The sequence below is a fragment of the Phragmites australis genome, chromosome 13, assembly GCF_958298935.1.
Source record: "Phragmites australis chromosome 13, lpPhrAust1.1, whole genome shotgun sequence".
NCBI classification, from domain to species: Eukaryota; Viridiplantae; Streptophyta; class Magnoliopsida; order Poales; family Poaceae; genus Phragmites; species Phragmites australis.
This window is the reverse complement of record NC_084933.1, coordinates 18,613,941-18,628,602: the sequence shown is the minus strand read 5'-3', so window position 1 is coordinate 18,628,602 and position 14,662 is coordinate 18,613,941. Positions and strand designations below refer to the sequence as shown.

General features: G+C 45.2%; 1 protein-coding gene and 1 pseudogene across 1 annotated transcript; one reads left to right on the top strand and one right to left on the bottom strand.

Moving 5' to 3' along the window:
* Positions 1 to 5,765: 5,765 nt before the first annotated feature.
* LOC133889489 (cytochrome c-type biogenesis protein CcmE homolog, mitochondrial-like) lies at positions 5,766 to 11,133 on the bottom strand (annotated as a pseudogene).
* A 621-nt stretch (positions 11,134 to 11,754) lies between these two features.
* On the top strand, positions 11,755 to 14,525 carry LOC133888160 (signal peptidase complex subunit 2-like). The gene is made up of 5 exons (XM_062328307.1): positions 11,755 to 11,939; positions 12,050 to 12,201; positions 12,330 to 12,411; positions 13,430 to 13,572; positions 14,133 to 14,525. The coding sequence occupies exons 1-5, from the start codon at positions 11,832 to 11,834 to the stop codon at positions 14,224 to 14,226; spliced, it is 579 nt and encodes a 192-aa protein (XP_062184291.1). The 5' UTR covers positions 11,755 to 11,831; the 3' UTR covers positions 14,227 to 14,525.
* The last annotated feature ends 137 nt before the right edge of the window (positions 14,526 to 14,662 follow it).

The window sequence follows — 14,662 nt, the reverse complement described above, 5'->3', positions numbered from 1 at the left end:
CATCTTGCCTAATTTCCTTTCTAGGAGTACTTACGCAAGCTTTAGGCAAGAATTTTGGACTTGTAATGTGTTGGGCTGTTAGCATTGTCTCAACGCCTAAAGTTAGTTTTCAAAAAGAAAAAAGAAGAGGCTAAAGTTCATGTACCAGCCTCCCAAGTTCCTCATCTGATGTGCGGTACGCACCAATCCAGCCCAATCTGCTAATGCTTTCAAATTAAAATACGTTTTATATGGTTAGCCTCCGTTTTGTGGCTTTTAAAAAGCACTTATTTCTTTCTAGATTTACATAAATTAGGCGTGCTTTCAGGAGCTATAAGCCTGTTCGACAAAGTCTAGCAGCTTGTGTGCCGCTGCATGCGAGCGTTTTGCTCACCTACCTCTCACCCTCAGTTTCGTGTTGACCGTAGCTGGGAATGCCAAAATTTGGCAGTGGACCAAATGGGCCAAAATATGGTATTACCAATATTTGGTAAGGTTTGCTGCAATAACAAACCAAACAGGCCCTCCCATCGCTCCTCGTGGGAGACTCAGGTGTGACTCAAGCTTCCACTCAGGTGTGACTCAAGCTTCGCCGCCCTCGGCCCCATTTGCGTGTGTGGTGTGGCCGTTGCCATCATTGTCGGTCGGTTGTGGTGGCTAGCAACGGAACCAAATGTCTTCTGTTGCGGCCCCTCCATCCCTTTCCCTTCCTCCCCTTTCTTCCCTTCGGTGGTTCTAGTGGCCGGTTTGGCGTTGGGCGGCAGGATCCTTGCGCCTTCGGCGAGATCTGCACATAGGCGTGCATTTTGTGGCCGGATTTGCTCGCTTGTGGAGCCTGCAGTCGGGTTCCGCATGTCTATGTGGGCGGGCGGGCCGGTGGGATATGCGCTCCGTCATCCATATCCGAACGTGTAGGCGTGCGAAGTCCGATGGGCTGATGGCTTCATCGGCGTGGGGCCACCGGGATCCGTGATTCAGTGTGGGTGGGCGACCGGGTTCATGCTCGGTAGGTGGGGTAGGCCGCCCCTGGGAGCAGCGTGTGCTTCGTGAGGAGCTTCTCGTTGCAGATGACAGCGTGGAGAATCGCCATGAGGGCATCATCATGTGGGTGTGCTCGTGATGTGGTGGCGTCCGTTTTGATCTACGCGCGGAGGAGCCATGGTGGCAGTGGCTTGGTGGGGTGGCGGCACTTGATTTAGCGGTGCACGCTGTAGGTGGTCGCGTTCCGGCTACTGCCTGTGTACGGTGTCAATGCACAGAGATGGAGACACGCCGCGTAGCAGCTTCAGGAACTCCACATAGCTCTCCACGATGCTCTAGTCTATTGGGTTGTGTCGAAGCTCCGATTTACGGTCTCCTTGTTGGTGCCGGTCGCCATGGGTTAGCTATGCCCTCATCACAGCCTCGCCGGTGTCGTGCAGCCTCCTCCCCTTGCGAGATCTGTTGCCTTCCCCCCAAATCTGGTCCACGAGGAGCTCTACGGCTTGGTGATAGCTTGTGCCTAGTGGTGTCGGAACTCTACGGCTTGTGGCTTCACGTGCTCGAGGGGTCATCGACTGCGTTGTTGGTGATGTGATTCCGGGGGTTGCGATGTGCTGATGGTTTGTCCGCGTCCGCCCTGGCCCCCTTCTACACGGTTGGGGGCGAGAACACCAGGCGAAAGCCCTATTTTGGCATCTTGTCGATGCCAATGCTGGCGACGTCCTTGAGTGTCGTTCCCTCCTTGGAGGCGGTGATATGGTGTTCTCTGCCTCTCTAAGAGGTTCTCTGGGTGAATACCCTATTTTGGTTCTTTCAGATGGGTGAAGACGGCGTCGTTCCCTCCTTTGAGGCGTCGTCTGGGTGTTCTTTCCTCGTGTTTTCGGTGGCGGCCGGTTTAGGTCCTGCCTTTGGCTTGCTCTACAACGATGCTGATCATCACAGGACTAGTGTAGCTAGATAGATGGTTAGGTGGATGTGGTGTTGTTTGTTCAGTTTAGCTAGATAGTTTGTCCGCATTGTTGTGGTTTTGAGCTTAGTTTTTTCTTAAAAATCGAGTATTGTGTGGTTTGGCAGCTCTTGTGCTGGTTCATTTAAAAGAAAAAAGAATGCGTGATTAGTCCACACACTGCTGACAAATCACACGGCACAGCACACAACACACACGAGGCAAGAGCATAGCAATTAGCAAGCATGAGGCGAGGCAGGCAGCGGGCTCATACTGCTGCTGCATAAGCTGAAGGGAATTCAGCTGCTGAATGCCTGCTCACTCTTATTATGTCTCCATTGCTCAGAGTAGAGACATAGGTCTATATGACCCCCATCTAATACAATAAGGTAAGATGGGATGATAGTACTCATTGACGGACGGGATAGATCGATCGGACAAGGCCGACCAAACCAAAGTGGAAGGCGCACGGCCATGTACACCATGACAATGCAATGCAGGTGTGGATGCAGATGCAGGCCGCACAGACACACGCAAGCATGCATCCATCTCACACAAATCATTCAACCAAAAGCATGGGGGAAGCCAGCAGGTGAGATCGAAGCAGAAGCACCGGCTGGCAAGCGACTGCAGCGACCGTCCGTCCGTGTAGACATTACACGGGTGGAGGAAGCAAGCAAGCAGAGTAGTGTCTGTTACCTGCAGGAAAGAAGAGAACAGAGATCCATTTATATTCAGTCGCTCACACCAACGTAAAACAAAGTGTGTCGGACGCACGCGCGTGCGCATGTACCTGTAACGGATGGTAGGCTCACGAACCGGCGTCCATACCTCATCTGAGCAGGGTCTTCTTGCAATACCGCGAGTGGGTCGGCTTGTAGAGGGAAGGGTGGCGATTGGAACACGCAAATTTACCACGGAAAACTAACGTATTGCTTATCCAGATCATTTATTTGTGTTGAGATTTGTACTAGAGTATATAAAAAAATCATATAACAGATAAGAGAACCAATATATGAATGAATATAAATGAGAGTGATCGCCAACTGAGATATGCCGTACTTGAGCAATGACATGCATGAGTTGTATTTTCCATGGTGATTGGCGTCTGCACCGTCCCACTGCAGCCTGTCCCACCTAGAGCTGGGACTTTGGGCTATATTTTTTGGGCCGGCCCGAGCCCAGCACGGCCCGGTGCAGCTTAAGCCCGACCCGATCCGAGCATTGATGGGCCGGGTCAACCTGGCCCGATTTATGGGCTGGGCCGGGCCTTGATATGGGCCCAATGGGTGGTCTGGTCCGGTAAAAAATGGGTTCGCGCCCTCACGCACGGTGGAGTGTGGTGGTGCTAGGTCCGTGCCAGCTCGGCCCGATAAGGCCCATCGTGCATTCGGGCTAGGTCTGGGCCTAGCTGAAGGTGGATTGGCCAGCCCGACCCGACCCGAACAGTTTATCGGGCCATCCTAGCACGGCCCAAAAGGCCCGAAGCCCGAAGAGGTCGGGTCGGGCCGGCCCGACCCGACCCAAGTCCCACCTCTAGTTCCACCATTCCTTCTCGCACTCGCAATCCACCTTCTTCCTCCCATCACCGCTGCTGACAGCCGGCAGGCGCGTGAGGCTCCAGCAACCCCTGATCTTGACAGTCTCGAGCTTGGGCGCAGATATCCTCCAGCACCCGCGGATGCCCTGTAGCATGGGCAGCTCGTGCAGGTGGATGTGCTTCAGACAATCAGACTCGTGAATTCAACGGTAGCTGACTGTTGTTGTTGTTGGTGGCTTTTGGCATTGGTGTAAAAGTGGAAGACCTCCCTGAGATCACCACACCACACCACACGATCTCAAGGGTCTCTAGTCTTCGTAGAGGTTCACTCTTTGGCAGTACCAGCAGCGAGAGGAGTAGATGTATAAGTTTGGGGTAGAAGTCCAGGTACAAGAATTTCAGCTGAGAAAGTGAGCCCCTTGGCAAAATCAAAATGGACATTCCAGATGAAACGCGCCTTGGGGACCTGTGACGCCCAGAATGTTCTCAGCCTGACAAAAATCCGAATTGGTACACCGCTTCCTCTCAACTCGGCACCACACTAACTAAAACTATATGGAAATTGCTGGACACGCCATTTAGCGAAGAGGAAATCCTCTGAGCTATTAGGTGTTTACCTCTAAACAAAACCTCGGGATCGGATGGCTTCATGACAGAATTCTACAACACCACTTGGCTGGTCATCATGGAGGACATGACCCTTGCTATCAGTGCATTCAGCCTCGGTGATCATAGGGGTTTACATCATCTTAATAACGCCCTGATCACGTTGCTGCCAAAGAGAGAAGAGGCATCCTCGGTGGCGGATTACCACCCAATCAGTCTCATCCATAGCATTGGCAAACTTATCACCAAAGCAATGGCTCTATGGTTTGCACCTTGCTTGAACTCTCTGGTCACCAACAGCCAAAGTGCTTTCATAGTCGGCCGTTCAATTCATGATAACTTCAAATTGGTGCACTCCATTGCGAGGTTGCTCAAGAGGTCGAAGCAGCCTAAGATCTTGTTTAAATTGGACATTGCCAAGGCTTTTGATTCGGTGAGTTGGGCTTTCCTCCTGGAGGTGCTTCGGGCTTGGGAGTTGGCCCTCATTGGTGCAGTTAGGTAGAGGCAATTCTCGGCTCCTCGTCAACCAGAATTCTTCTTAATTCCATCCCTGGGTCGGCTCTTAGGCACGCTCAAGGGCTGTGACAAGAGGATTCTCTCTCCCCCTTCCTGTTCATGATGATCATGGACATACTTTCGCGTCTTTTATCCAAAGGGGGAGAAGCAGGGATCATCGACTCTTCGGGCCATGCTTCAATCATACATCGATGTTCCCTTTACGCTGATGAGGCGGTTATTTTCTTATCACTAACGACGTATGACATCCGAGCTCACCTGGATATTCTCTAGTTCTTTGGGACTGCTTCAGGGCTAAAAACAAATCTGAATAAGTGTGCAACAGTCCCGATCTATTGTGGTGAAGAACATATCAGCATTATCAACGAGAATCTCCCTTGTGGACTGTCATCTTTCCCAAATCAATATTTGGGAGTTCCCCTCACAGTTGGCCGACTCCGCCGATGTCATTTGCAGCCAATTGTGGATAAAGTTGCTGCCAAGCTTTCAATATGACAAGCCAAGTTAATCTCTAAACCTGGGCGTGTCACCTTAGTTAAGTCGGTGCTGTCCTCAACCCCCTTACACCCCCTTACACTTTTTATTATGTGATTGTAACTCACTTATTTGTGCCGTCGTAATTGACTAGTTTCTTAGTCGTAACTGTGATGGTGCGAAAATGACTACAACAATTGAGGGTGGTGCAACGTAGTTCACCGTTGTGCCTATGTGCATAACAGACTCGCCGTGTATATATATATATAAACTAGTCTGTACTCCCGAGAGTACATACTCCCTACTATGATATACCACATAAATGAAATAGATATACTACTTTGTCGCTATGAGTATATATATACTCATTCTAAGATACTCTAATGTGAATTGCATGAAAAAATAGAAAAAAAATCCATCAATTTTATTAGATTTTAATAATACCTCTGTATTTGTACATAAAATATAATATATTCAAAAAAATATGTGCAAACCACCTAAAAAAACTATACATATCACTTGGATGATCTTATATACTCACATGTTTTATGTACATACCATTTATCATATAAGATATTCCCTATATTATGAGATACATATGTAGAAATATATACGCTCAAGAGTAACAAATGCTTCATAGATATATATAAATAATAGAGAGAGAGAGAGAGAGAGAGAGAGAGAGAGAGAGAGAGAGAGAGAGAGAGAGAGAGAGAGAGATGATCCAATGACAATGTCGCTGCTGCTTTGATCCTTCCTAAAACTCTTGACCAGGTATATTTGTGCAAGGGAACTGAAGATCGCAACCCATCACGACAGCTAACATAGTACACCAGATGGCCATTATCCATTATGCAGCTGACTCCATAGCACTTGGATGTTCATCTGGGGCAACCAGAGAATAATAATAACTCGAGTTCTTATTCAATGATCACTCTAATGTGGGAACCAATGAGCTGATATCAGCAATGGAAAGAAACTTCCTAATTCTCTGAATTGCAGAACAATCATATGTCCTCCAACACGGATTCCTAGGATCGGTGGTAGGTGAGGTCTAAGGATCAACAACACAGCTTATACCGTAACATTATAGATTTATGGTACTGATGTTAGCGGTGAGACACAAAAAAAGGTACAAAGCAAAATTCCAAATCCTATAACCCCAACACTACATCATCCCTATATAGTTGGGGTACCTCAAGAAAAGAAATGAACCCAAGTCAGCGAAGATTGGTCATCTCCAACCTGCTTATTGGTCATATTATCTCCTTCAATGAATAAATAATACATCTGGAGTGGATCTGTAAAGCCTACCCAAGCACCATCCTGGAAAGAGCCCAAGTCACATGGACATAGAGATCCATCTGCAAGAGAAAGTAGCAGCACATCAGCTTCCAAAAATATTCGAGTAGACCATCAGATGATCAAGCTCCCGATGACACAAATCATACTACAAAACAAAAATTTATATGTTTCAAACAATCCAGTCCAAACCTTGGTTCATATAGATCAATATCTAGGGATGGCAAATTTCTGTTGCTACAGAGTACCTGCCTGGGAGTAAAAACCAAAGGACACAAAATGAAACTGGGTGCCAAATCACTTCAAAGCGCAAAGCCACATTTGACGAACACTAAAATACTTGTTAAGAAAACAAACGAGGTAGCACCACCACATGAGCATCTTACATAGTATAAATTCACAAAAACAGCACATACTTTTGGTATGATGACTTCAAAAAAGCTCAAGCTTTGTACTCATGGACATGCATCCACTTGATTGACGACCATTTATTCCCTCCAATCACAGGACAACCCCCTGAAAGAACAATCTAGTGTAAGATTTGTATAGCACATAACAAGAACTGGAAGAGCATCAGATAAAGGTTAAGGGAGTAAATCTCCAGAGGGAAAATGGGACAAGGTGTCAAGAGTAAAAGGTTTAATATCCTTCAAAAAATTGGTATCCAGAAACAGGGAGTTAACAAGAGCACTGGGCTAATCATTGGACTAACCATGCAAACTTAGTGGATCTAGAGTGGCATCAGGTTTCATGCTCCAGAAAAGCAGCGCATCTCCCATCTTTGGTTTGACAGCAAGACCTCTTTGGGCACACTCTGAAAGCTCATTATACCATGGTAAAGAAGTGTTGTTCACATTGGCATCAGGAAAAATAGTCTCACCCCCTTCTTCAACATCTGATTTGTTCCCATCGAAAATACAAGAATATATGAGAAATTTAATAAGTATCATATGTAACACAGCATTATGAATACAAGTTACCGTACATACAGATACATAAGAAGAGTAGCCATCCTATGACCACCATTCTTGGTGTTGAACTCATCGAGAATATAATCAAAGCGAGGTTCATACTTCTGTCCAACTTCATAGTGCAGAACTTGGAGTCCCTCTCTGTCTCTGCAAAACAGCATGAATTAATACTTGCATGCTAATAAAACTCTAAGCACCTGCATAGTGCTATCTACAAATAAGACACACAACCATCGCACTGCTGCCCTATGTCTTACATGGGTGAAGCTCTATGCTTCAATTTAAAACTTGGTCTTTATCATCCGAGAGATCACACAGAGAACAGGGCTCGTTCATGATAAAAATATAGCCATACACTGAACATTTCAATAGTTACATACCTACTGGTATGAATGTGTAGTCGGCGGATTGTCGAACAAATTGCCCTCGGACTCTTGGCCGCTGCTCAGCCAGCCTCTTAGTGCACCTGAAAATAGGGGGACACGGCCATCAGAAAGATAACGGTACAATGCAAACCATATTCAGGCAGGCAATCAGATTTTTTTTTTTTGAAAAATAAAAGAACGCCAAAAAATATTACTTTTAACAGTTACTTATTCATTTCTGCGTTTTAATGCTGCAGATGTTTCAAGCATCTCCTGGGCAGCGGTAGGATTCAGCAGAAGGTAGAGGCCATAGTCCGAGATCTTGCACTCATAATTAGCATCAAGCAGAATGTTGCTCGTCTTGAGGCTGCCATGAACGATCGGTTTCTCCAAGCCGGTATGCAAGTGATCCAATCCCTTGGCAATGCCAAGAGAAAGGAGTATACCACTACTATTGCATAAAAAAAGAATAAATATAGCTGTGTTCAATCCTCAGTTGTCATTATTGCATTAAACAAAAATTGTCATATCCCGGGCTAACAATTTTACAATCACAACAGCTTAAATTGAATGAAGCCGCAGATACCCTCCAAGTCATATGGGAAAACAAATCTACCTATGTCCCAGTACAAAAGAACCCACGAATTGCACAAGAAAATTCCACATTACTCAGTGGAAGGAGTATACCAATAATATTACTTCAAAAAGAATATATATAACCGTGTCCAATCATCACTTGTATTATTCATCTAACAAAAATTGCCTTATCCCTGACTGACAATGCTACAATCACAACAATTTGAATTGAATCACGCCACAGATATCCCCAAATTCCAGTGGGAAATCAAATCTACCGATGCCTCGAACGTAAGATCTAGTAAATCTCAAATTGGAATGCAAAATCTTAAGAGCTTGCCTTTGCTCCATTCGCCGTAACCGCCACCGTCCCCTCAGCCGCGGCGGCCTCTTCCACCTCCGCCTCGAGCTGCTTCTTGTTGCGCTCGAGCGCCTTGGCGACCTCGTTGGGCATGTACTTCTCGTCGTGCTTGGCGAGCACCTTGGTACCGCGCAAGACGCAAATACACTCCCGCGCCTTCTCGGACACCTTCCTTCCATCATTGTCGCGGCGGAGGTAACGGCTTGCGGAACCCCTTGACGACGATTGAGTGGCCCTCGCGAAAGAGGTCCGAAAGGGCGTCCTCGTACCGAACGAGCACGTTGGTGATGAGGTCTGTGACGACGAACTCGATCTCGGTGGAGGCCGGCGAGGGGTGCGCGACGGAGCCTTCAAGCACAAGCCCGCCAAGGTGGACGCGGTACTTGGAGGGGACGGCGGAGAATTTGGCGAGCGCGTCGGTGGGCGTGAGGTAGAAGACGAGCTGGTCTTGGAATGTGGTGAGCACGGTGAGCACGAACCCGGCCGCGCAACCGAAGGCGAGGGCGTAGGACCAGAGGCGACGGGTCTGAAGCTGCCGGGCACACACGCGCGAGCTCGTCCTCCTCCTCTGGATCTGGGGCTACACCGCTACAGCCGATGCCCCCCTCCCCCCTCTCATGATCTTCCCCTCCTCCCTCCATCCCTCTGTTCCTCACAGCGGTGGCGACCCCCCTCCTCCCTCCATCCCATCGTTCTTCACGGCAGCGGCGCCCCCCTTCTCCCGATCTCGATATGGACTGTGGCCGTGCCGGCGTGGAGGAACGACGAGGTCGGCGCCAGGAATAGCGCTGGCTCCTGCAAGCAACGCGACTACATGGGCGGCGGCACGAGATCGAATCAGAGTCCACGCGGGAGAAGGGTTTTAGTTTCTTTCAGTATTTTAATATTTTCAAAGTTATTCTTTTCTGTCTTTTCTCTTCACAAATTTCTTCGAAGAGAAGTTGTTAGAGAAATAAAAAAAATAAAAATATAGAGAAGAATTAAAAATAAATAAAATAAAGAGAATATGATTAAGGATAGTCTTAGGGAATGGCCGAATGCCGCAACGAGAAAGCTAGCTTGATGGGCTCTGCTAGCTGCATGTCGTCGCTGCTGGGGAATCGAGGACTGGGTGTGGTGGAGGAATTGATTGACATGGCTTTCCCATTAGCGTGTAAATAGTTGAATTGTTTTCAAAATAACGTAAAAAGCGAGGAAAGAAGGTGAGGGTAGTGAATGGGGAGAATATTTTATTATAGACCGTTTAATTATGTAAAATATATGGTTAATATCATCCAGTTTTATCATAACTCATATATTTATAAGAGTATAGATATAGATCAGTTAGAAATAAACAGAAAACTAATGATTGTGCAAATTTAATATAAAACACGCCTAGAAGTTCCCAACAATTACACAGCTATAGGTGAGATTATGATCTGCATCCCCGTAAAATTTTAAATACAAACTCAATTTCGTCTGAGAAATAAAAAATGTCAAATTTCAGGTGCAAGTGCCAGAGAAATATCATAACTCAGTACATTCATAAATAGGAGACTATACACCTCTATATAGACCTATAAACCATAACCTTTCACAAGATATTATTTTAACAACGACTCATTTAGCATTAAGGTTCAAACCATAACCTTCTTGGATCATTGACCTGTCGGAACCTAATTTCATAGACTTTGTGCTAGCCCTGAGGCATCCGTAACAAATAAGCGTTTGGTTGAAGAACAGTGTTAGATAGGGTATGGTTATTTATATTTTGTCAGATAGGATGATCTAATTTTTTATTTGGTAGTATAAATAGGGTAATCTAATTTCTTGTTTGATTGGACGAATAAAACTTAGATGATATTAGATACAATTTTGTTAAACCCTTTGTCATATATTTAGTTTTTTTATTAAAATATAATTATGTGATATCATGTGGACCTGATCGTAGTCCATAGGCTTAAGAACTATCTTCGCCTCGAAATCATTCACCTCAAGGTTATAGAAATGAAAGAAGATACATCATCACATTTAGACACTGCGATATAAGAGAAAGGTTTCACACAACACAGAGTAATAACAACCACTTTGACAACGTAACCCTATAATTCCACCTTGGCAAGATTTTCATAAGGTGGATGTTATGCCCAGTGTGAAGGGACAGCAAGGTTAGGACGAGTAAACTATTTCCAATGCACAATTGTCCCCAAGATTTAACATTTCCAAATCCAAGGAGATTCTTGTGAAATCTTTTTTACTGTAAGATGAAAATGATTTTGGTGGAAAGAACAGACAAATCTACGAGTGACCTCAATTCATATCCAATGCTTGAGTGTTAGGGTTTTAAAAGGGCAACGAGAGGGAAGAGAGAGATGAGACCTCGAGGTTGAGGCCAACACGGAGGCCTGGAGCTCCTTGCGGAATTTGTAGTGCAACTTGACTGGCACCATGTTGATTTGGTACAGGTCGTCCAGCGTCGTCGGCCCCTCCCCAACGCCGCCTTCGACATCTCCGCCGCCGCTCGAGCTTGAGGCCATTGAGGGGAGACGGAGAGTAGGTGAAAGGAGAGGAGGTCCCCTTTTCTTTCAGTGGATTTGTGCGACGGAGCGAGATAACTATTTTATGTATCATCCTACATAACAAAAATAGGCTTGTATATGAATTCATCTGTTTTCAACAATAAACTTTATTTTAGATTAAAAAGGAGGGGAGTCATGTCCCAAATGGCTTGCTAGAGCACAGGGCTATTTGGTAGAGTTTTTAGAGTGAAATTATTAGAAGCTATTAAATAATAGTTTGTAATTTTCAGATCTAAGGTGATTTTAGTGATTTTTTAAATAAATGAAATGCTGAGAACAAGAAGAACCTACTTCTCATAATTATTTTTCTCACAAAACCACTTTTTTATAAAAATTTACCTAATATTCACTTTCATCTCATTTCCCAAAAAAATCACTCCTACAAATTTTGAATGACGGGAATGGCAGTGCTGACATGGCGCTCCAGTGGCGCGCTCCTGCTCTCCCATTGGTCCGCCCACCATCCTCGTGGCAGACCCCGTCCACCTGCCAGCGTATCAAGAAGCAGACCCTTGTTCCACTGACCAGCCGGTCCAAACACTGCCGGGCCCACTCGTCAGTGACTTATCCCGCATATACCCACGAGCCCCGCGTCGCTCGCTCCGTCTCCCACCGCCTCTTCCTCCTCCCACTCGACGATCTCGCGAACGGCGCAAATGGCGAGCGACGGTGCGGCGGCCTCGCCGGCGAAGGCGACACCCAAGAAGGCCAACCTCCTCGACACCCACTCCATGAAGCACCTCCTTGACGAGACCATCTCCGACGTACTACGCTTCGGCTAAACCCTAACACCCCTCCTTCCCCCCCCCCCCCCCCTTTTTCTCAGGTTCCTCTAGATTTGTCATCTGACGAGGTGACTCCTTGGTTCTATCAGGTCGTGAAGAGCAAGGGCTACGCGGAGGACACGCGTCTGGGCAACTGGAAGCTGGGGATCGGGGCCGCCGTGATCGCCGTCGCCCTCCTCGCGCAGTTTTACCCCAAGAAGTTCCCGCAGAACCGCGAGTTCCTCCTCTTCTGCATCGCGCTATATCCTTTTCTTCACAGGGTTTTCCCCCTTCTTTTGGTTCTGATGAATCAGCTATATCTGATTTCGGTCAGGGATTGTGTGAAATTGCTGTTTGTTGTTGTTGGTCTTGACTCAGATTGGTCGATACGTATGTGGTGCTGAATGTGGTGCTGCTGATCCTTAGCTACACCAAGGAGAAGGATGCCATCCTCTTCACCCATCCTCCGGCGGTGAGTACTTCATATGGATGTGTTGCTCTTGAATTCGAAGTGTAGATCTTATGCATTCTTTCGGCCTAGCTGTACTCTATCCGATCAAATCAAACATTTTAATGCTAGTTTGTGTATCTGCATCAGTTAGACATGGTTGATCACGATTAGGAAGTAGTTCCGACACTGACATTAGAAGTGTATGAACTATGAAGTGCTTATCTTAGATATGTTTAATGAAAAGTTTATGTGAGTTGTTTCCAGTGTTGAACAATGTTAGATTCAACCAATTGAAGAGGTTGCGTTTCAATCAAGTACTCATTCGGTGAAGTTGTTTGCCACTATTGAACATTGTTAAGAAATTGTTACCTGTTGCAACATCTGATTGCCATCGCCCCGGAAGTTTTTGAGTTCTAAAAGCTGTGATATGTTTCATATTCCCGCTTTATGAACATTTGTTGCCAAGCTTTTGTTTATGCTAATTAGGACACATTGACTTTTATTCATTTCCCCGCATCTTAGGGTGCAGTTGTTCAACTGTGTATTATGCTTCATCATGACTGAACACAGTGGTACACTATGCCGAGTAACTGCGATGAGGAGTGATACCCTATGTTGAGTAGTTGCAATTTTTTGGTGTCAGGTTTTTAGTCACGACTTACATGATAATATAGATATTGTCAATGTAGAAGAAAGGAAACTATATTGGATAATTTGAACAGCCAAAGGGTGTTAAGGTAAACGATATGACTTTTTTTTTGCTTCCAGATCCTTGACCATAAGTTTGCTGCACTATCCAGTCATTGTAGTTACTTAAGCATTTTTATTGATCCAACGGTTCCTTTTGGTTAATGCGTTTATTTTAAGATCAATGTGGTAGTGAATGCCTTACTTATTAAATGTTGAACAACATGCTCTTATTTTGAACTACGGAGAATTGTGATTAGCAGTTCTTTGAGATTTCTGCTCTTTTTGGATGCATTGTTTGTTCATAATGACATAATGTGTATAGCTTTGCTTACTTGTGAATTTTTTCCAGGGTTCTTTCAACAGCACTGGCCTTGTTATTTCTTCTAAGCTACCAAGATTCTCGGACTTGTACACTCTCACAATAGCCAGTGCGGATCCACAGTCTATCTCAGCCAATAAGCCAATCCATCTCACTAAGAGCGTGGCAAAGTGGTACGTGTTCAGTAGTCCTCAATTTAGTGGGCTTACATTTTTGAGTCATTGGCAGATGTATTTCTATTTTTTTGTCTGAATCATAGTTAGTTATCTTTTTTAATTACATTTTAAATCTGACTGAAATGCTTACTATCCGTTGTGCAATCAACTGATGCCTATACCCTACTTTAAACTTATGTCATTAGGTAATTCATGCATGAGTGCTGCAAATATGTTTCATGTATGAATCTAAAACTCCTATGTGGTCCTGTATTAGTACACTAGGTAGTCGGCAAATACCAGGTACTAATGGTAAATCATAGGGCGATTGGGCGAACCTTCCAGGTCTTATTTTGTGACATGAAAAAGCACGCATGCTTGAGTGCATATAAATAGCTTATGATTTAAACCGTCAACATGAAGTTCTAGTTCTCCTGAAAAGCATTTTGCCATTTTTTTTGGCTGTATATTGGCTTATAAACCTATAAGGACATCCTTATGACATAACTTTTTTTTAATTTTGTTAAAGAAAATCCTGGATCTTCATTTGCACACTTACTAAAAGTATTTTTGGGCAGGTTTACTAAGGAAGGAATTCTTGTGGAAGGCCTGTTCTGGAAGGATGTTGAGAGGCTGATCGATGACTACAACAGCGAGCGCAAGAGTAAATGAATTGATGGCTCGTGTCTCTGACCATCTGGAGACATCATTTGTCTAGGGAAATCCCTTTTGAGGAAGAAAGCTTAGCCTAATCAGAATAGACATTTTGTGATACTGTACTGGTTGACTAGTGAAATGAATACCGTTCATAAACCTTGGTCTGAGCTTTCTACCATGTCTACCAATTGTAATCTAGTCGCTCTATATCCTTAAACCGTGGCCTGGGCTCACAACTATGTTCGTTCCGGTGTCCTTGTCACCGGATCATTTTCCAACATAAATGAAATAGCCGTTGAAGCACTTTTACATCTTGCCTAATTTCCTTTCTAGGAGTACTTATGCAAGCTGTAGGCAAAAATTTCGTACTTGTGATGTGCTGGGCTGTTAGCATTCTCTCAACGCCTGAAGTTAGTTTTCAAAAAGAAAAAAAGAGGCCAAAGTTCATGTA